This window comes from Xiphophorus maculatus, chromosome 11 (assembly GCF_002775205.1).
Source record: "Xiphophorus maculatus strain JP 163 A chromosome 11, X_maculatus-5.0-male, whole genome shotgun sequence".
Classification (NCBI taxonomy): Eukaryota; Metazoa; Chordata; class Actinopteri; order Cyprinodontiformes; family Poeciliidae; genus Xiphophorus; species Xiphophorus maculatus.
In genome coordinates, this window is record NC_036453.1 from 12,561,960 (window position 1) to 12,582,758 (window position 20,799).

Here is a 20,799-nt window from a genome sequence, read left to right on the forward strand (position 1 = left end):
AATTAACTTCAAATAGATAAAGTTAAACTTTCTCCACTAAAACTCTAATCAACACTACTGATCACAGGGAGAAGCAGACAAATTTGTCAAAAATTCAAGGTTTCAATCAGAACATTTTCCTCAGAATGTTGATTTTGAACCTACTACTTGTAAAGCTATCAACAACAACAAATCTGAAAAATCTTCAAAGAGTAATTGTTCTTTTGCTTACAGCTAAGAAGCTAAATAAACAACATAGATGGATTTATGATAGACCATAAAAACAGTTTCTTGCGACACATTGGAAATCAGAAAAAATTATGTACATTAGATCTCACTGAACTGTAATCCATCACAGTATTTCATCAGTTTAAACTCATAACAACCTTTAAAAAAATCTTTGTTTTTCCTATCTGCCAGTCTTCCTGTTTTCCCAGCCGGGCTGAGACTATCTGCTGACAGGTTCCCTTCAGGTCATCCTGATGGAAAAAAAAAGTAATTAAGTACTCAAAAGTGAGGAATAGCAGAAAAAGAAAATATTCAAATGGTCAGAAATATCCAAGAAGGTCTGCATTAGTAAAATGTTTTAATAAAATCAGGACAAGTTACAGTTTAAGAAAACACCGTTTGTTTGTTTGTTTTTACAAAAACAAACAAAAAAAAGATTTAATTTCACTATTGATGTCAATATCAAAATAAAATCTATTAAAAATGCTTTAATGCTCTGCGAACAGAAGAATATCGATATAACCGTGTCCACAGAAATGTGATAAAAAAGAGAATAAGGTAAAAACCAAAGAGATCGTGCTGTTTACCTGTATGTGAGCAGGTTTGATTCCAGGCATCAGGACTCGATATCGATCCACAAATTCAGCAAAGCTGTATCTGATGGGATAACCTGCTCTCCTGATCCGGATCGTCTCCATCATGCCGGAGTAGCGCAGCTGGCGAATACACAGCTCTCTGTCAAATAACTGAGGAAAATAACGCAGAAACACATGACTCATCATTATCAATGAAAAAAAATACTAATACAGGATAAAAATGTTGCAAGTTCTGATTGATTTTGTCACTAATAATTAACACCAGGGAAGATTTATTTGTATTTGGCCAAAAATGGAGACAGGAGATGCTGCAAGTCTAGTTTTGATATGTATTTTCAAACATAACATGAGACAGGATTTGAATTTAATTGTGCCAAAGCAGTGAAAACGGGTATAACACCACATTTAAAAATTCAGATTTAGTTGTTATAATTGTGTTATTTTTAAGGTTTTCAGTTGAATTTTTGTATTAGAGCTCAGAGTGAAGTTAGCTGTTGCTACACTAGGCTAACAAGCTGCTTTCTGAAAGATTACATCGGCATTTATTAATTGTGTCGAGATTTTGGAAAGAAATAAACTATAAACAAAACGTTATAAAAAATGTGAAAGGTGGTAGTGTTATATAGCTGATCATTTTTTGTTGCTTATATAAAAAGTAACAACGCTGAAGTGGATTTATTTGCAAACAACCTTTAAAAAGGTTTCTCCTCCTAATAACTCTGACAATCACATTTTTTCCTTCCATCTTTATGCCACATTTTACTCTTCTAAAATCTCAGAACAGAGAATCAATAATATAATTTTTTACAGTTTTTACAATGAAAATATGTTATATACGTCCTTTACAGGGTTCATTGTGCTCACCACAGTGAGTTTGATCCTTACTTAGCTTAACCTGGCAGGAGGGATCTCTCTGTTTGTGGAAGACTGCACAGCAGTCACTGGTTAGAGACTCTTACCAGTGGTTTCTTGAACTCGTTGGGTTTTATGCAGCGAACGAAGAACGGCTGACACACACTGAGCGTCCTCATCAGCATCTCCAGGGAACGTTTGAACTGGCTGCTCAGAGTTGGAGAACGCTTTCTTGTTTCAACACCCTAAAAATACATTGTAAAACAAACCAACTGGTAAAACAAAACAAAATAAATGAATAAATAACTAATAAAAAGGAAGAAAAATACTGCAAACCACAAATTAGTTAACAATATCGTAATAGTAAAAATGCTTAAAAGAAAATCAACTAAAGGAAAATTAAAAGTATGATTGAATCTGACTCAAAATGTAGAAGGGATTGTCATAACGTGCAGCAAGGACTTCAACTCATACAGTAAAATCTTCCTTCCCTAAAACAGGGTTGAAAATACAGTCATGGAAAATGACTGAACACTGTTTGTCCCAATAACAGCTGAAACTTTCTGAATGAAACATGCAGTTCTGTGAAATCTCCCTTTATTGTGACCAAACTTTCTAAATCTTTTTACTAAATAATTGTAGATCAGCTGACCAGCAAACTTACCCATATTTCCACTGATAATTTCATTATTTTTTTATTGTAAAGATAACCAATTTATTACATTTCATATACTCTATTTATCAGGAAATTCACCACATTAACTAACATTGTTTACAATGCACAACACAGGACAGGGGACACATGTTGCTGCAGCACAAAGAAAGGAAAAATCTTCTCAATATGCCTGTTAAATGTTTTCAAAGCTGCCATTTCTACAAACCTCACGTGAGTTTTCCTTCAAGCTGCCCCACTTACATTCCATTAGTCAGTGTAACATTATAAACATGTCCATGTGCAGAAAGATGCACATGATATTCTGGCCAAAACTGCACACAAAATTATTTTTCTGAAAAAGAGTATTTCCTCCCTCTGGAAGATTTTGAGACTTACAGCATAAGGAAATATTTTATCTTTGACACTGATACAACTTTAAATATATACATATAATTAAGTGGTTTATAAAAGTTGCTGTTTCCTGCAACAAGCCATATTCCTGCGGAGAAAAGGACTAATGAGTGGAGTGGGAGGCTGCTAGTCACGCTGCTGGACTTTGGATGAAGTTAAGCAAACACAGACACCAAAGTTTGTCGATGTTACCTTGGGAGCGGAGGTGCTGGGCTGCTGATAGCCACAAAGAAACTGATGTTTAAAAAGTAAAAACACAGAGGAGACAGAAGAGTGAGAGGAGGTGTGAGGTGAAGCGCTGCACCACCCGTCATCACCTTGAACGACAACAGAAAGGAAACGGGCATTACCATAGCAACATCGGCCTGGAAGATCTGCTTGATGAACTTGTTCTTGGACGAGTGGACGAGCTGGATGATGTCGGTATGGAGGCTGTCACGGTTTTTCTCCAGAAATCCTGGAGGATGAATGAAATGGGAAACACTGAGAGGGTTTGGTTGACTCATTCGGACTGAAGAAAAGCTTCACACACAAACAATCTTGACAAAAGGTTAAATCTGTAAACTTTGTGCAGATTTTCTGATAAATATGCTAGAAATGCATCATTCTTTTTCTGAGTAACTTCTGTTCTTTTTTTATTATTGTACAATTCAGATTGGTTTCTATAAGCAGGTTCATAGTTTTTAGGTCTTAGTTTATAGACTAACTAGATTATCTCTATTTTTCAACAAACCATCATGTCTTGAACTTTAATCTGAATTAACTCAAAAAAGTGCATGATAGCATTAGGTGGTGCATTTAAAGAAAATAGTTTTGATCAGATTTGTAGGTCTTTATATATGTATAAAGACAGTTTGGATGTAAATAGTAGGAATTCTGATGGATTATGAGACAGATTAATTTAATATAATTAAACATAAAGACCATAAATTAGAAGATTAATCTCTGATTGGGGTGAACGAACCTCTGGACTCATAATGCACCACCCCAGCAAAGTGTTGGATGCCAAACTGGGTTTCGTAGCTGTTTTTCGGAGGGATGTAGTTGGTGTTGAGTTTGTGCTGTGAGTTGAGCTTATACAACATCGTAGCATCAGTTCCCTGACAAAAAATGGACAAGAAACTGTTTTACACCACACATAACTTTGCAGAATAAAACTGTGTTTGATCCTTCGAGTCGTACCTTTGGGAACTTGCTCTCTTCGTCGATGAGGGAGATGATGTTCATGGGTTTGTTGGCGATCATGTCCAGCGCCTCCTGGTTGTCTGTGAACTCGATGTGCTGCCAGTTGATGTCCTCCAGGTTGTACTCCTCCTGCTCCAGCTTGAAAACGTGGCGAACAAAGAACTGCTGCAGGTTCTCGTTGGCAAAGTTGATGCACAGCTGCTCAAAGCTACACAAGCAGTCAGACAATTCAGAAAAAAATCACCTTAAAAGAAGTTTAACCAACAAAAAAAAATGGATTCATCACCTGTTGACGATAAAATTCTCAAAGCCGAAGATGTCCAGAAGTCCGATGGACCTTCTGATGACACTACTCTCGCAGGAAGGAGGTCGGTAAATGGCTGCATTGATTTTATCTACTATCCAGACAAACAGCCTGCCGTAGATCCCCTGCATGATAAAGCATAAAGTCAGCAAACCTGCATTAGCTTAGCTGCGAGAACACAAACCTTTCTGGAGACAGACTGGAGGACTGATCTGAGGGGACTCCCCTCCATCAATAGAGTTACTACTCTGACAAAAAATACACATCCTGCAAACACTTGCACTTATTCCATTATTTAATTCAGGTGTGATGAGGCAGAGTGCTTTAGATAGATGTAAATAGGTACTGGAGAATCACACAACAAACATCTTTAGATATCTACCTATAAAATCATTTGAAAATCATTTTGTTCTTCTGCTTCATAATTATATACTTTTTTGTGTTGGTCATACAAAATCTCAACAAAAGCATTTATGTTTATGGTTGTAGCTTGACAAAATGTAAAAAGGTTAAATATGAATATGAGATTGTGTGGGTGTGGAGTCCTTCGAAAACGTCACAAAGCTTTTCCAAGAAAGCTTTTAAATGTGACATTTGAGCCTCAAAGTAATAAAAAAGCTTGTCCTAGAACAGATCATTTTGGCCCCAAGCTGATTGCCTGATAACTTCTGGTTTTAGCTGCTTTACAGTCCTTGACTGTTTATAAAAGATCTCTGCAAAAGGAGAAACCACACATCAGCGTGCATGCAAAATGCTACATTTCTCATTTGTTTACAGAAACTACAGCACATATATAATGGCACAAACATTTGGGCCTGCCTTTTGAAAATAGGGGATTGGCTTACAGTCCAGCAGCAAATCACAGACAGTTGTTTACTGATGAAAAAAGCAAAAGCCAAAACAAAACAAAATAATAATTTTAAAAAATTTTATGACTGAAACATACTGAAAGCTATAGGTCAGAAACCACTCTGCACACATATTTTGTGAGTTTTTGTTGATGAGGCTTACATTGATTGGAGTCAATGAAAGAATAAAACATCCAACCATCACCTCTAGGAAGGAGCTCACAGCAACACAACTATATGTTTGGATTTAAGCAGCTCTTTAAAGCATAAATAATAAATACCTTCACAAAGGCGTCCCTGACATCCAGACCTTGTTCCACGCTGAGAGGCGTGGTGACGCTTTCACCCCGGGTGATGAGGGTTCGAGTGGTCAAACACACCATCACGTCCTTCGGCTCCACCTGCAGTACAAAACCACGCAAAATGTGCTGCTTTTTCTATAACGGATGGGCTCTTTGTTATCTGTGCTGTGAAGGCTGACATTCAGATTAAAGGGAAATGTTTGCTGTCAGACCACACAATCCAATTAAACTGAAAAATATATAATTGAGTTTAGATCCATCTGTAATCAGATACTATTGGATTGATTATACAATTATGGACCACAAAGAGATATATTTGTGTAAAGTGCCATGAAAGAGCCTTTGATGTGAATCAGTTATATAACCTATTAATAAAGGTCAAAAAAGGCTATAAAATAGAAGTTACAGTCAGAAATGAAGTTCTGAATGCTAAATTCTACATTTTTCTACTTTAAACTGAAAAAATGTCCAAACAAACCTCCATGAGTGAAGCAGCAGTCACTAGGTCAGGAGATCTCACAACCACACAGGCGTCCAGATTGTCGTACGTACGAGCTGCAGGTAACGAGGATACGGTTGAAGAACCTCCACACCTCCACAAGCAGTAATGACTCTGAGGTGTTCACATACCCTCAAACCGAAGGTTGCCCATGTGTAAGATGGCCGCCAGCAGCTTCGAAATCTCCACGTTCTCTGTCTCGCTGAACATGAGAACCTTCATGGCCGACAGGATGCTGGAATAATCAGCCAGGTCGTCGCGGCCATCACATTCAGTACAGTTACCCTGGAAACAGCGAGGACAGGGAGGCTTTTACAGTTCTTGGTCAGAGCAGTGTCATTATTGAGCAACCCAACCTTCGGAGTGAATCAAACACGCTACGCAAAGTGAATTTTGTTAGATGTTGATGCTACATATGGCTGTAATAAACAGGAAGTAGAGGTTGCCAGCTAGCATGAACCACACTTCTCAGAAAGTCCTTTCTTCCAGGCCCAAGGTGTGGACTTCGGCCTGGAAGTCCAAGGTGTGGACTTTGTGGAGGTGTGGAGTTTTTGCCTCTGTGGATGGGAATGTTTGCAACATCAGAACTTATTCAGTCAATTTGTTTCCATCTTTAGCTCATTAACTTTTTCAGAAAAGCTGAAAACTACCTCAAGCTTTGCAAAATTGAAGAATTATTTAAAATTTGCGATTTCCGAAAACCTTTTCTAATGTGATACTTCAAAATACACATAAAAAATGCTGATGGAGATGCAACTAATGTCAATGTTGGCCTAGAGACTTGATACAGTTGCGGCAGTTCTATCAGGAAATAACAAAAAAATAATTGACTTAACACTACTTTTCTGTTTGAAAGGAGAATTCAACACTTAACTAAACCTACACCTTATCTCAATGGAATGACATGTATCACTTCATGACTGAAGGTTAAGAAAAATTATTTCAAAAATGGTATTCTAGTAATTTGTTAATCTTAACTGAACTAAAGACGAAAAGGTTTTGTCTGGTTTAATATCAAACAGTGTAAAAATGTCTGAGTTGTTTTATATGTGTAAATAACGAGTGTAAATAACAGTCAATTTTACGGCAGTGAGGTAGCAGTAATCCCTGGCCAGGCCCAAACCCAGCTTAGCCTTCATCTCCGGACCCATTCCTTTCAACATGCAGTAAAAAATGTGGTAGTTCCTCTCATCGGCTGCCTGAAGGAGAGAAAAACAAATCAGCATTCATGTTAGTTTTCACTCTGCTCTGTTAGAATCACATTTTTTAGATCAATTCTGAAAATATGTAGATGTCTGCAACACCTCCAGCATAAATCAGTTTTAGATATATTTTTTATTTAACTATATTTTCCTGAAAATATTTCCTCTGTTTAAAGAAGATTCCAGTAGTACAGAGGAACATATCAGATCAGAATACAATTTAATTTCAGCTAAAACTGTTCTGGAGTAAATCTGAACAGAACGTGGGCTCATCTGACCTGTCGACACACTCGAGATTTCTCCAGCAGGTACTGCTCTATCTTGGCCCCTTCAATGGCGCCCCGTTTGTTGAAGTGGATGTCTATATACTTCCCAAAGCGACTGGAGTTGTCGTTACGGATTGTCTTGGCATTTCCAAAAGCTGAACAAATCAAACAAACAAATCAGACCAGGAGGTGATGAAGAAAACACAGAAGGGTGCAATAATTTCTTCCTGCTTGTTTATAAAGTGGACAAACATAAACTTTGTGGATGGTGATTGAGGCTGACCTTCCAGGATGGGCGTGGCCTCCAAGACCTGCTGCTCTATCCAGGAATGCTGACCGCTGATGGCCGCCAGGAACTGCAGAATCAGCTTTGTGCTCTCAGTTTTCCCGGCTCCAGATTCACCACTGTCATACAAAACCAAATAAAAATATTAAAAAAAAAAAAAGAAGGGAGTGAGTCAAAAACTTTTGCACAGTTTAGGGAACAAAGTCACACCTGATGATGCAGCACTGGTCCTTGTTGTTCCTCTGCATGTTGAAGTAGCAGTTGTCTGCGATGGCGAATATGTGCGGCGGCATCTCGCCGATCTTCCTGTTGGTGTAGAGGCGGATCTGGTCCGGAGTGTAGATGGGAAGCAGCTGATAGGGATTCACCGCCACCAGGATCGAGCCGGTGTACGTCTGGGAGGGGGTACAGAAAAAATAAAGTAAAATAAAAACTTACAAGATCTAGATCTACAAAAAAAGTATGTTTAGAGAATGTTTTCGTCATGCTTTTGGCGTCTTCTTATTTCTTTGAGATTTTGACATCTGAGTTTACACTTTGTTAAAATTAGCTTACGCTAATGCTAATTTTGTTACAGCTGAAAAATCAACTCATGGTAGTGCAAAAACTTGGAATCGAAAAACTAGATTTTCTTTTCAATTATCGTGTTTCCATTAAGCAAATTTATTTCTGTAATTTCAATTTGCGCAATTATATGGTCGATGGAAGCATAGCTAGTGTTGCAGAAGTCTATGAAAATGCAAATGTTTTTGTTGAGAACTTGACATGTCACTAACGTAGATGACGTGTTCGTTGTAGCGGATGAGCAGGTTGCGGAGAATGCCGGCTTCGTTGAGGTCGCCCAGGCGGATCATGTCCTCGACACCATGGATGGACGTCGGGTGCATCGGCTTGATGTTGGTGGCATTCTGGGGGAAAATCCAGTGTTCCTGCACAGGGAAGGGAAAATAGGGAATAAATACGTTGGTTTTTTTTATATGTAGATTATTCAGATCATCAATTTTTTACTGTTTTTAATTGTTATTAATTCATATATAGAATTTTGAACTAGTAGAATGAGCCGACTAGGTCTCACAGATTTGTCCTCCTGCTGGGTCGAGGACTCACCCGGCCTTCATCATCCAGAACCTGGATCTGTCCAGAGTCGCAGAGTTTCACCACAGCTCCGACGGGGACGACAAACTCCCGGCCTGTCTTAAGGTCCAACCACACGTAGTCCCCCTGCATCAGGAAGAACAAGGCATGTATGTTAAGATTTTAGGCCAAAGGAGAAAAAAACGTAAGAATAATTACTATTAAAACTAAAAAAGTGTTCTGAAAAATATGTTTGCCACACTCTCTGGTGTATGTGCCTTAAGTGTGGCACAGAAAAGTGTTTATACTCCTTTTACAGGCGTCTGGAACTATCAGATGTCTTCCAGTTTGTGCCAAACGCAGCCAAGTTGGATGATTCTGTGGTGAATTACATCCATAAAACTGCTCTAACTTCATGTTTTGGTTTCTGTAACGATAATTTCACTTTAAAAAAATTAAACAAAATGTATCCAATTAATATTCAGAAATAGAAGAGAGGCTTTAATTAGCTGTATTTTGACAAGTAACATTCAACAAAGTTGGACAAGTTGAAAGAACAGGAAAACTAAAAGCCCAGAATCAGTCAGTTACATGGGAACCTTGGCTGGAAGTACACATAAATGTACATACTGTTCATTTTAATATTTACACAATATTTATTTATGAAACCACCATGTTGAAATTTTTCCACTCTAGCACTCAGTTTCAGAGTTGATAAATCTGGTCTCCTAAAACGCTGGATCAAATGACAAATGAACATCTTAGAAGGAGATATTTTTTGTTAAAAAATACAGCTGTCATTCATCTTAGTGTAACAGCATAGTATTTAGGGAATAAATCCACATAATTACAAGTAAAATTTCAATCTGAAACCCAAAGAGGAACACTGAGGACACCTAGTGTCTGAAGGTGGAGGTGAATCCAGAGAAAAACATTTTAAAAATCAGCCTCATGTTGTCATGTAACCTGTTGTTTCTGTTTGGATCTGCAGGTTGAATAACCAGGAAGTATCGGAATTACCTAATTTTTCTGCTGCCAGCTGACTGAATGGGAGGATTTAGTTTGAAAAAGGCTTAACTTCAGGCCAAATGGGTCACGATGGAACATTAGGAAGAGACGTAACAGAGTTTAATTTTAGAACAAACAGAGGATTTAACCAATTTCTAGTGAAATTCAGAAAGAAACGATCATCTGGTCTGTTTCACAGCTAAATTTATCCTTGCAAACTTAGGTAAATTTGAAAACAGGGAAATAATCCATTAATAGTTGATGCACATTTGTAACACGGCATCTTCATGTTTCAGCAAATCAAATTTAAGGCTCTTTAAGACCTTTTTAATGTCACTTTAAATGCATATTGCCTGCTAGCTAGCTCTCTTTACACATAATGCTACTAGTATCGTAACGGTTCGGCGTTTGGGTCACTAGCAGTCAGGATTTTGTCCAGCATTATATAGTGAATTACAAATGTTATGAGGATAATTTGCGATAATTATGTTTTATTGACTGGCTGTTAAGTTGGACGGAACTAAAACCTGTACAAATATGAGCTAAGTCTGATTCGTCTGTTTAAAATCCACTTAGGAAGGTACCGGAGTCCAATACAAATTTCTGCATGTTTAAGTTCAGCTGAATATAATTAATTCCTGATGGTGTTATCAGGTCTTCACCTCTGCTTCAATATTATATGTTTAATATGTATAAAATCTGCATATTTCCATGACAACCGAAAGAGGAAATAAGGCTCTCCAGCCCTACACTCAGGATGTCAGTAATTTATGGGGTTTTTAAAGCTTATTTTAATGTAACCAAGTGGGACTTTTTAGAAGTAAGAAAACTAATTTAAGAATTACTGACGTCATTAAGATACAATGTTAGAAATGTGGATGAATGTGGAAAATGATTTATTCTACAGAAAATAAGCAACTGTGATCTTAAGTTTATTTTTTCTTCAGAGACTTGGGAACATGGCAACACGTGTATTTTTTCTTTTCCACTCATTTTTTTTGCAGTATGTTCCATTAAATTCTATTTAAACCATTGAATCCCACTAAATGTTTTTTTTTCTCTAAGACACCAGGACAGTTTGGTAGATTTGCATAAAGTAAAAAACATTCAGAAAAATTTCTCTGTGATGGGGAGAGAAAATTCTGAAGTCTTTTTCAATCTGATCCTTACACTGTAAAACATTGGAAGGTGGTTTAACTTGAAAATGAAAGTCCATCTCCTGCCTTGAAAAGGCAATTTAAGTCCACAAGAAAATTGTTTTGGTTTTAACTCAGAAATTAAAGCTCAAAACGTTGACTTCACAACAAAAGACAAGTTGTCTAAACATTGTTTTTAAGAACATTAATCTTGAATTGTCAGTTTTAACTTAATGCTGCAATTTGAACCAAATAATTATTTCACAATATGCAAAAAGAAAAAAATGCCCTTACCCAATTAGATAGCACACATTCTCTATTATTCTTACTCACAAAATCAACTTAAAATAACTACTCATTCTACTTTTGAATAATCTAAATTATTGGTTCAAATTGCATGAACAAAATTTCTGATCTGACCTTGAATTTTATTTAACATCACGATGAATTATGCTCAAAAACATTTAGTGTGAAGAGGACATTATCCTCAAGCTGTGCAAACTGTCCGTTGCATTAAAATAAACATTTGCCTTAATAACACACAAGAGTCAGATCAATGTCACACACTTCCCTCTCACTCACAGTGCAACACAGGATACAAAAACATGCCACTAAGCACACTGGGAAATAGTTCCCACTCCTGATCAGAAGATAGTAGATATAACTAAATGCAGCTCAAATGTTGTAATTGATTTCTGATCATTTGGATTTTAAACAGACTTTCTCTAGTTGTGTTTCTACTGGGAACCCTAACCTCTAATTGAACAATTTAATGTTTTGAAGATAAATTTGCTTAACGGAAAAGCGTCAATTTCGTAAAAACTCTTCATGCTAGGATGAGGTGGTTTTTCAGCTGTATCATAATTGATTTATTTGGCAAAACTACAATGGAAACACATTTTTTGTATTAACAACTGGTGGTTGCCACAAAGAAAAAGAAGACAGGAAAAGGTACTAGAATGATGTTTTTTAATGACTTGTCGCGTCAACAAACTTATTCACGTGTGGTTTTCATATTCAATGGAAATACCGCAATTGCGAAATATTGTTTTTCCAACATTAATGGAATATCTTCAAAGATTTGCAGACATTTATAATGGAAACGCAGCTATAGTTACTGTTATGAATGGGTGACACAAATGTTTAACATTTTAAAGTAAGGAAATAAATAGTTATATATCCCTCTTTATGATGTCTAAAATTGTAAAAATGGATACGGACAAAGCAGAAAAATGCTACAGGTTAGGTGAATAAATGAAAAAGTGAACTCCATGCAGATAGCTATCAAACTCATATAAACAGCAGAATATGTAACTCTGGGTAACAGTTTCTTACATAATATGTAATCTCAAAGTTACTTACCCTCACATTAATCTGTTAAACTGGTCTGTTTTTCACTTATACTCTTTTTTGCAGCACAGGTGAATAAATGTGGCCGTTTGTTCAGTTAAACTGATAAGACATCAAGAGAACAGCGGCCATGTAGAAATTCAACAGAAGAAACAAAAGCATGCAACATGGACCAATGAGCTCATTCCTACCTGCTGCAGAATGACCATGGTTCAGGTCTGAGTTTCCCTGAGGACATCAGAAGTCACCATGTGAGGGAGACCTTCAAAGATAAACAACAAAAAATTATCTCAAACAACTTAGACAACATATTTAAAGCAATGCTGCACTGCCTGCACTCCTTTAAATGGCTTTATCTCCTTGCTATTGTTGGTAACAAGTCAACAAATGTTGCCTATAATCCCTTAGTGTCTTGAACAGCTGACCAGAGTTATGGAAGGTATTCAAAACCTTTTCTGTGGATTTTGACTTATTTTCCACTTACTTTTACCTCAGCATGATGGATCAACGCACGTGTGCTTAAGATCTAAGAAAAAATTCACATTTAGAATAGAATAAGAGGAGGATGAAGCCAAAAAATGATGTGAAGGAAATAAACAGAACCTGAAAATGTTTTCATTTAGAAGCAGGAAATAAAAGGAAAACAACCTGACAATGCCTCAGTCTATGCCATGTTCTCCGCTAATAATCACTGAAAAGTGATCAAAGCCTAAGCAAATTTATAATACGTTAAATATAACTCAAACTAATGAAAACTTTGGAAACAAGTGAACTCTGTTCTGTGTCTTCAGAGATTTTTGCGTCTTTCCCTTTGGTGATTCTTGGCGCAGCGCCACCACAGGTGAGGAGGGGAACATGTTTTCCAAAGGGTTTGGATTGTTTGACACAGCGCAGTGTGAAAGCGAACCGCACCAGCTGAAAGTCTAACTACTGGACTATCAGGTGTAAAACTGGAACCAACATTCAAACTGGAACTGACTGGGCCACTCCAAAACATTATCACTACTTCAAGTATGACGAAACAAGTTGAATTTTTTTTTTACTATAATTAATAAAACCTTATTATTTTAATGATCAAAATGTTCATTTTTGACTCTACATATTTTTTTTATGTTATCATGTTTTAGTTAGATTTTAAAACAAACTAATCGAGCATTTTCTCAAGTCTCAACCTTATTTTTACACATTCGTGGGAGTACAAGACCTTTATCTGATCCTCAGACTGTAGGATTTCTTTGGTGATCTCTGTCATTTTTTTAGATTTATTTTCAACAAAGCAAAGTGCCAATTTGATCACCAAAATAAAGTGAACAGACTTGGATAGTGGTGAGATTAGGCCTTTAGGTTTTGAAGCCTTTCAACGCTTTTATGGTTAATAGGTCAGATTGAAATGGCTTATTAAACAATAAAACCTCTGAAAATGTTCAGCCTGAAAAGCAGATCAAGTTGGGTGAAAGAGGTTCAGAAAGCGTTTAATGCTGAGAGAAGTATGGCCGCGCATGGCCGCTACCAGCTGCACGGCTCAACTGGAAACAACAAACCAGTACGGGAGACTGTTAAAGGCTTACTCAGATTCCTGGAGCTAATCCTGTGGTTTAAGCACCAGCCACAGTTGTTGCAGCTATGACTGCTGAATCACTTAGTGCCCCCCCGCTGAGTCGTCCTTCCTTTGTTCCCTTTGTTTGCAATAACGCTGAAGTGGCATATGGCCAAATGCCCCAAAGTAAACTTAAATAACTAAATAGATACAAGCACTATCCTATCACCTTCTGCAGTATGATGACTTCAGTTTCTTTGTTTGCGACACTAGTCAGCAGGAAAATTCAAGTTTGGAGCTGGAATAAAATAATATGATAGTTTTAAGAATCTCCTAAATCAAACCGTATTTGGAGCAACTGGTGAAATTAATCTGAGAAAACAGATTTCCACTAAACTACAAGTATCAAGGAAACACTTTTCCAGCATTTTAAGGTAAGTTTTAAAACTTTTAAAGTGCTGCACTTTGTAGATAAAAACAAAAGAAAATCAACTAAAAACGACAGTTCAATATTATATGTTATTAATAATTTAATGTGGTAGTATTACATACTCCACAGAATGGAAAAAGATACATTAAAATATAAAAAATATTTTGTTTTGAAATGTCTCTCACACACCTTATGCACCTGACTGATCCAAGGAAAAAGCAACAGATTTGACAAAAATCCCCCAATTTCTACAACTTTAATGTATAAAATATAAGACAAACTTTATTTTAATTACACAGATCAAAAAGTCATTGAACCATTATGAATAATAAATCTTTATTAGAATGAAACAATCCAAATAAATCGTGTTACAGTAAAAGACTTTCCTGCTCAAATTAAACGCTTAAAACACAAAATACAAACAAAGTTAGAAAAGTTACCACGTAGGAATTATTTTGGTAATTTTAACTGACCGAAAACAGGAAAAGTTTATTCTAATTTAACGTCAGACAGTGAGAAAAAATGTGCATTTGTATAAAAATATCTGTATAAAAATATATATTTAAATTTTGGCTTTTAATCAAACTTTATAACAAAACTGTTCAGTTTGAATATCAAGCACGTCCAAAAACTTGATTTTGAAATCAAGTACTTTCCAAACCTTGAAAACACCTAATTGGAATTCAAGGATTTCAAGCACCTGTACCAACTCTGAAGGTTTAATCGACATTTCTAAATGTTTAATTTTTTTTTTCTTATTTGTTAAATTACAAGTATGAAGGAACTGCTTCGGTTCAGCCATAATGAATAATTAGTGCATGTTAGCATCTTATGCTGAACTGCAGGGAGCCAATTTATCCTCAGTCTCCAACACAGACATATGGATCTGATTCTCCTTTAACCTTTAACCACAACTTCCATTAGAGCAATTACAATCCAACAGGAAAGGATCTACCAGATTAACTGATAATGCCTCAATGCAGAACACCCAGATCAAACTGGGAGCTTTTATGTTTACGTTTTTCATCTAAGTACTAAATACATCACTTCAGTTACGGTAAGTCAAAGTATTCATATCCGTTGGCATTTTTCCACATCCTCAACCCTCGAGGTGAACGGATGTGACTGACACATTACTGCAAAGTGGGAGGGAATGTTAAATACTTTTCAAAATTCCTATACAGGTTTTTCTGAAGGTTAATTCCCCGTTAGAAAACATCTAAAGTGATCACTAAAAACAAACAAAAACAAAGCAGACAAAGGGAATAAATAAAAATCAGAAATCTGGAATAAAATGTCACATTGCTCCTGAATTTAAAAGGTCTTAAGCAGATCTAAATGATTGATTTAGTCCTCAATATTCAGAAATAACCAGGATGATAAGCTCAAGGATTCACCACAGACACAAAACCGCAATAATTAAGAAACACAGCGTGGGGCCAAAACATTATGACTGGGGTCGGGACTCTTTTTAACGTAATGAATCACTTTTTTAGTTTTCTTTGTCTTGTTGTGATCTTGTAACAATACTGTAGGCTCCCCAGACTCAACAACTTTAAAACTAATCCATAGACGGAAGGTGTCCACCATTACTCTCCTAAACATTTCGCAGCTGTGTGATATCTGCTTCATTTTTCTGTGCATGCGGGTTGCTTTTGGGGTCGTTAACCGTTCACACAGAACTCTGGCTGCAGTCAAATTTAATTAGCAGAATGAATGATCATCTAAAAAAATTGGATTCCATCAGAAAACTTTTATTGAACATCAAAAATTGCTGTGTGGACGTAGCCTTAAAGAAAATCATAAAGCTGCTTTTTAATCCTCCTACTCTTTATTGCTAAACAACCTCACAATTTTTCGATTTTACATTTAAACTGCAGCCTGGAAATCTGCTGCACAATTAGGCCTCTGCAGTTTGGAGGTGTGTGTGCTTCACTTCAGCTGGGGCCAGTATTCCACAGTGAGCTCAATCTCAATTATTCAGTTGCTGTTTTAAATGTTTGTTCTACTAATACTTGGACTGAAGATGCATCTGATTATTACAGATTTCCATTTAAAAAAAAGAATCTTAAGACTCCTAGTGTTAAAACAAACCAGTTAATCTTTACAGCTCACAAGACTCAAAGTCAACCTGCTGGAAGATTTACACACAGAGGCTCGTTAAAGCTCCTGGCTGTTAATCTGTTTGTGGTCTGCATTGTTATTCTAACAAGTATGTGCACTTCACACGTATCACTCACATGGCAGGGATTCAGAGGCACCGCTGGGTGGGACACTTTCATCATCGGCCAAGAACCTCTGGGAGACTCACCTCCATCAAGATGGCCGAGGTTCAGCGTCTGAAAGAATATGAGATGAGTTGAGAAATGTAGGTGCTTTCTTCTGTGATGCACAAATAAATCTAAATTTTACAAAACATAAACAGGAAAGTGATTCAGCATTAAGCAAAGCAGTTAACCTTAATTACATTTTGAACAGCTGCAGTTCCTAGGGTTAAAGAGCTTTACACGACCTCTGAGGAGGCTTACATGCTTAACATCTGCACCTCCAGTCACCATGGTGATGTAAGCTGTGTTAAACAGGAGCTTTTATTCACAGTTACATGTCTGAAGCCTAGCAGTGGGACTCAACTGAAGTTTTTAATCAAGTTAATTGCAGAGTCTGTAAGTTTCAGGAAGGCCTGATCGTTGATGGAGCTTCTAGAAATGTTTGCTGTGGACATTGATATTAGCATTAGGGACGTCTGTGGTGATGCCACATGTTTAGAACTGAGATGCTTTTTTAGACTGAAATAGTTTATCTACTAGGCTAACTCCTTTTAGCACAACTTGAACACAACAATAGTATTTTTCAACATCCCATCAGATCATTTTTTGAAGCAGAAATCGACTCGCAGTGGGTCAAAAGAAGCCACTTTGTCATCCATTGCTGTTGTGGATGTCACTTGTGCATCAAATTTATGGGCATAATAGAAACATCTGATTATTACAGATTTCCATTTAAAAAAAGAATCTTAAGACTTCTTTTTTAGGAATTTTTTGTGTTTAAAAAAACACACAATCAGTTGCAATAAAATTTATAACATATAAAATCTATGTACCGTAATTAATTGATTGAAATTAACATGTTACATTTACAGCCCTACAAAAACGTCAAGACTAAGATTGTTTTCACCCCTGATAGTATCGTAGACTCGATTCAATTGGGGACCAAAATTACAACATTTATTACATTTTCAGCTGGTGTGGTTCTCTTTCACACTGCACTGTGTCAAACCAACCAAACCCTTTGAAAGACCTGTTCACCTTCTCGCCTGTGGTGGCGCTGCAGCAAGAACCACTGAAGAAAACGACACACCAACCTCTGAAAAAGACACAACTTTCCTATTCACAAAATGTAAACAAAAAAGGAGTGGTGTCAGATTTTAGTGGTGATAGGATATCTGTTTTGGTTTTTGTAGAGACAGCCAGTCATTTCTCCCACTAGCGCCATGCTCATTGGTTGTATTTAACCAGAATGCCCTGTACTGTAGTTTGCTTCCTGCATTTGGGGCGGTCTGCAGTCCGCTTGGAATTCACATGTTCATTGTAACTAGACCAGGGTTCACTTCAACCGAATTGAGACCAAGGTTTGTAGACGGAGCAGAGTTCACTTTTTTGGTTCACCTTCACACCTTCCCAAACAAACCGGATCTTCAGTCTGAAACAAGGAGTTCAATGAACATGGACTTAACAGGGTTGATGTGGATGTACCCTAAAATCTCACACCTATGGGAGTAAAAATGTACACAAGTGAAACCAAAATGTCTACCATAGTGTTGTTCAGATCCAGCTGTTGAGGACCAGTATCCAAAATGTCTGTCCTTTTGATAATTCTCTGCTTCAACATGCCAAATAATCAGACTATTGGCTAATTAGAAAGACTTTTAAGAATTTGATTACACAATAAGGATGCTGTTTATCCATTTCATTAAGGTAGGGGTGACCAAGTCCAGTCCTCATGCATTATGGCTCCAACACATCTAATCACCAGCATTCAGCTCTGAAGGAACTAGGTAACAAGTTATTTGATTGAAGTATGTTGGATCAGGGGAACATCTGAAAGTTGTAAGAGTTTGACAACCCTTATTATAAGTTTTCCTTCATTCAGGACATGTGATTTGAATTAATGGGTCTAGATCCGACCTCTGCAGAACTTGGCGACATTTGGTGACATACCAGCTCCCTTTAAAAGTAACGTGGTGTCAAAAATATTTTAAACATTAATTCCAACTTTGTTTGAATCTAAAGAATGTTTATTGTTCAAAGTAGCTTCATCTGCTTCTTCTTGTTTCACTGGATGAATTATTTGACTGATAATTACAAAAACATGTCCAATATTTTACTGGGTGATAACTGCGTCAAACTAACACTCATTTGTTTGAGACAACTTACAGCAGTTCCACTTTACAGATTGTTACTTTAAAGGTACATAATGGCTGCTTAAGTGCTGGCCCAGGACAAAGCGAGCAGTAAGAGGCTTTAGTCTAAATCTACAGGCGAGCAGCCGCACTGTGGCCTGGCTGCAGACTAATTCTTAACCCAAGTTCACCTGCCACTCTTACCTCACTGCAATCTGTGTAACGATTCTGCTCCTTCCTCCTGTTCTGGTTCTGGTAAATGGTCCACAGTTGATAGGATTATTTAACAAAAAACAAAACGGTGGAAGTTAAATTTACTTGTGCTGCTCCAGTCTGTTGGTGTGCAGTTTTTAAAAAATTGTCCTCTGAAAGTTTCCCCTCCCTCAGAAAGCTGCTGTTGCTGTGGCTCCAGGCTCCTGCCGGCGGTGCAGCGTTTGCGGCCCAGTTACTGCTTGATGTCTGGGTCAGCGGCGGAGATCTCAGGAGTCTCAGTACTGGGTCTCATTCATGGCCGCTGATCCTGATTAGCTCGGAGGTGGAGCCTGCTGGTGGCAGAAACAGAGACTGGCTGGGTGGAGGAGGACGTGGAGGTCACAATCTCTTAGCTGTGCAACAAAATGCTCAATTACCAATATATATATCAATAGAGAACATGTTAAAAATAGACCTGAACAATGAAGACAGCTTCACTCCATAGGACTGAAATTAGTACTTCCTACATTTAATAGCATGTCATTGAAAAATGGATAAATCAAGAACCAACGTAACTTTATTTTTGAGATATTCACCTGCTAACGTCTGTCCCCTCCACAGTGCTAAAGTACTAACATTAAGTTGCTTTAAAATTATCTTAGTGATCCATTCTTCTATTTTAAAGAAGCATGGAACGTTCAATCAAGCAAGACACAGCTGTTCTCTCTTATTAGTGATATCGACCAATGAAGAGGACCCATTAAAAGCTTAAAAACAAAGCTGATAACGTTTTTCAATAATAATTTAGAGCACTGCAAGGAGATTATTTTATTTAACTTGGGATCTTAGTTAAAATATATTTTAAAAGTTTATTAGAAACGTTTCTTATGCTTAAAATTTGTTATTTTGTAATTATGTTATTTATTTTTGTACTTGTTCCACTGGCAAATATTTTTGTTTATAAAACAATTTTCTTATGTTACAAGTTAAACATGAGCAGATAGATTGTAGCTATCTGCCAGTGAACTAGTAATTTTTCATCAAGAGCATAAGTAACTATTTAAATTTCTGAAAAGTAAGTTAGTTTTGTCTTATTTCAAGTGTACTAAGATATTTGCACTAGGAACGAGACCAAAAATACTTGGTACAATTTTATGTTTTTGCAGTGTTGCAACTGTCTAGAACTGGCTCCAATTGAAACTGCAAACATTTTGAAGGAAAACTGAGTGGAAGAAAACCACTGTGGGTGTATTGTGGAGTATTTACAGAGCCCTGACCAAATGTGTGATGATTTCTTTTTTTTTTTACTGAATTTTGAAGTTTGTTTTGCTGTCACACAAAATCGACAAATTCAGGATATATTTTCTAGTTTTATTTCAAAGTCATGCCACAAGTTGACATTAAATACAAAAGAAAAAAAAAGGATTTTAGATTGTAGCTATAAAATAACCACAGTGTAACCGAAAACCAAATTCAGCTAACACGCAATAGAAAAAGAAAAGCAAAGCTCACACTGAAAGTAACGCACTGACAAGCACACGGTACAGAACATACAGCACGGCTCCCCGATACATAGCTATCAGTAAACATATCAGTCAGGAACGCAGGTTAAAGTGGATATATAAAATTAACAAGCTTAGAAAATACTGATAAAAGATACTCGTTACAAAGACGGTAGCATCTCCTATAAGAGTCACCATGCAGTAGGTTTTCCGGCCTCTAGTCAATAAACATTGGCAGAAAAATAGAAGAGAAATCACAAGCTCATTCCTTGAGTGGACGAGACTCAAAGTCAGGTTTGTTTTATTTTATTTTTTAATAAAATCTCAGTTTATCGAATCGGGTGCGGTCCAGAGGAGAAACCAGGTGTTTTCTCTCTGATATTTTGATCTACTTGATCACATGCAGCGCTGGGCAAACTGACGTGGCTTTTAAATCCATCAACCCTAGAGTAGAGAACGGATAGAAGTCGACTTACGGATGTAATTTTCAGTTTCATTGATCACATTTTTCCTGCTTACATCACAAAAATGTGTGAATTTCTGAATCCTCCTTTCACT

General features: G+C 36.9%; 1 protein-coding gene across 4 annotated transcripts in view; it reads right to left on the reverse strand.

The window, feature by feature from the left end:
- Positions 1–19,061, reverse strand: part of LOC102236352 (unconventional myosin-VIIa-like) — a 39,284-nt gene extending 20,223 nt beyond the window's left edge. For 2 of the 4 annotated variants that reach the window (XM_014472607.2, XM_023342189.1), the window contains exons 1-20: positions 18,752–19,061; positions 16,389–16,487; positions 12,373–12,443; positions 8,721–8,834; positions 8,390–8,542; positions 7,824–8,008; positions 7,611–7,732; positions 7,340–7,482; positions 6,945–7,058; positions 5,991–6,144; positions 5,839–5,915; positions 5,340–5,459; positions 4,193–4,335; positions 3,904–4,114; positions 3,686–3,821; positions 3,072–3,178; positions 2,914–2,955; positions 1,763–1,900; positions 795–953; positions 366–458 (exon numbers count right to left, since the gene is read on the reverse strand). In XM_014472607.2, coding sequence (XP_014328093.1) covers positions 366–458; positions 795–953; positions 1,763–1,900; positions 2,914–2,955; positions 3,072–3,178; positions 3,686–3,821; positions 3,904–4,114; positions 4,193–4,335; positions 5,340–5,459; positions 5,839–5,915; positions 5,991–6,144; positions 6,945–7,058; positions 7,340–7,482; positions 7,611–7,732; positions 7,824–8,008; positions 8,390–8,542; positions 8,721–8,834; positions 12,373–12,390 — 2,229 coding nt within the window. In that variant the 5' untranslated portion in view covers positions 12,391–12,443; positions 16,389–16,487; positions 18,752–19,061. The remainder of the gene's footprint in view (positions 1–365; positions 459–794; positions 954–1,762; positions 1,901–2,913; positions 2,956–3,071; positions 3,179–3,685; positions 3,822–3,903; positions 4,115–4,192; positions 4,336–5,339; positions 5,460–5,838; positions 5,916–5,990; positions 6,145–6,944; positions 7,059–7,339; positions 7,483–7,610; positions 7,733–7,823; positions 8,009–8,389; positions 8,543–8,720; positions 8,835–12,372; positions 12,444–16,388; positions 16,488–18,751) is intronic. The other 2 variants (XM_023342191.1, XM_023342190.1) reach the window with 1 other exon arrangement.
- Positions 19,062–20,799: the final 1,738 nt, after the last annotated feature.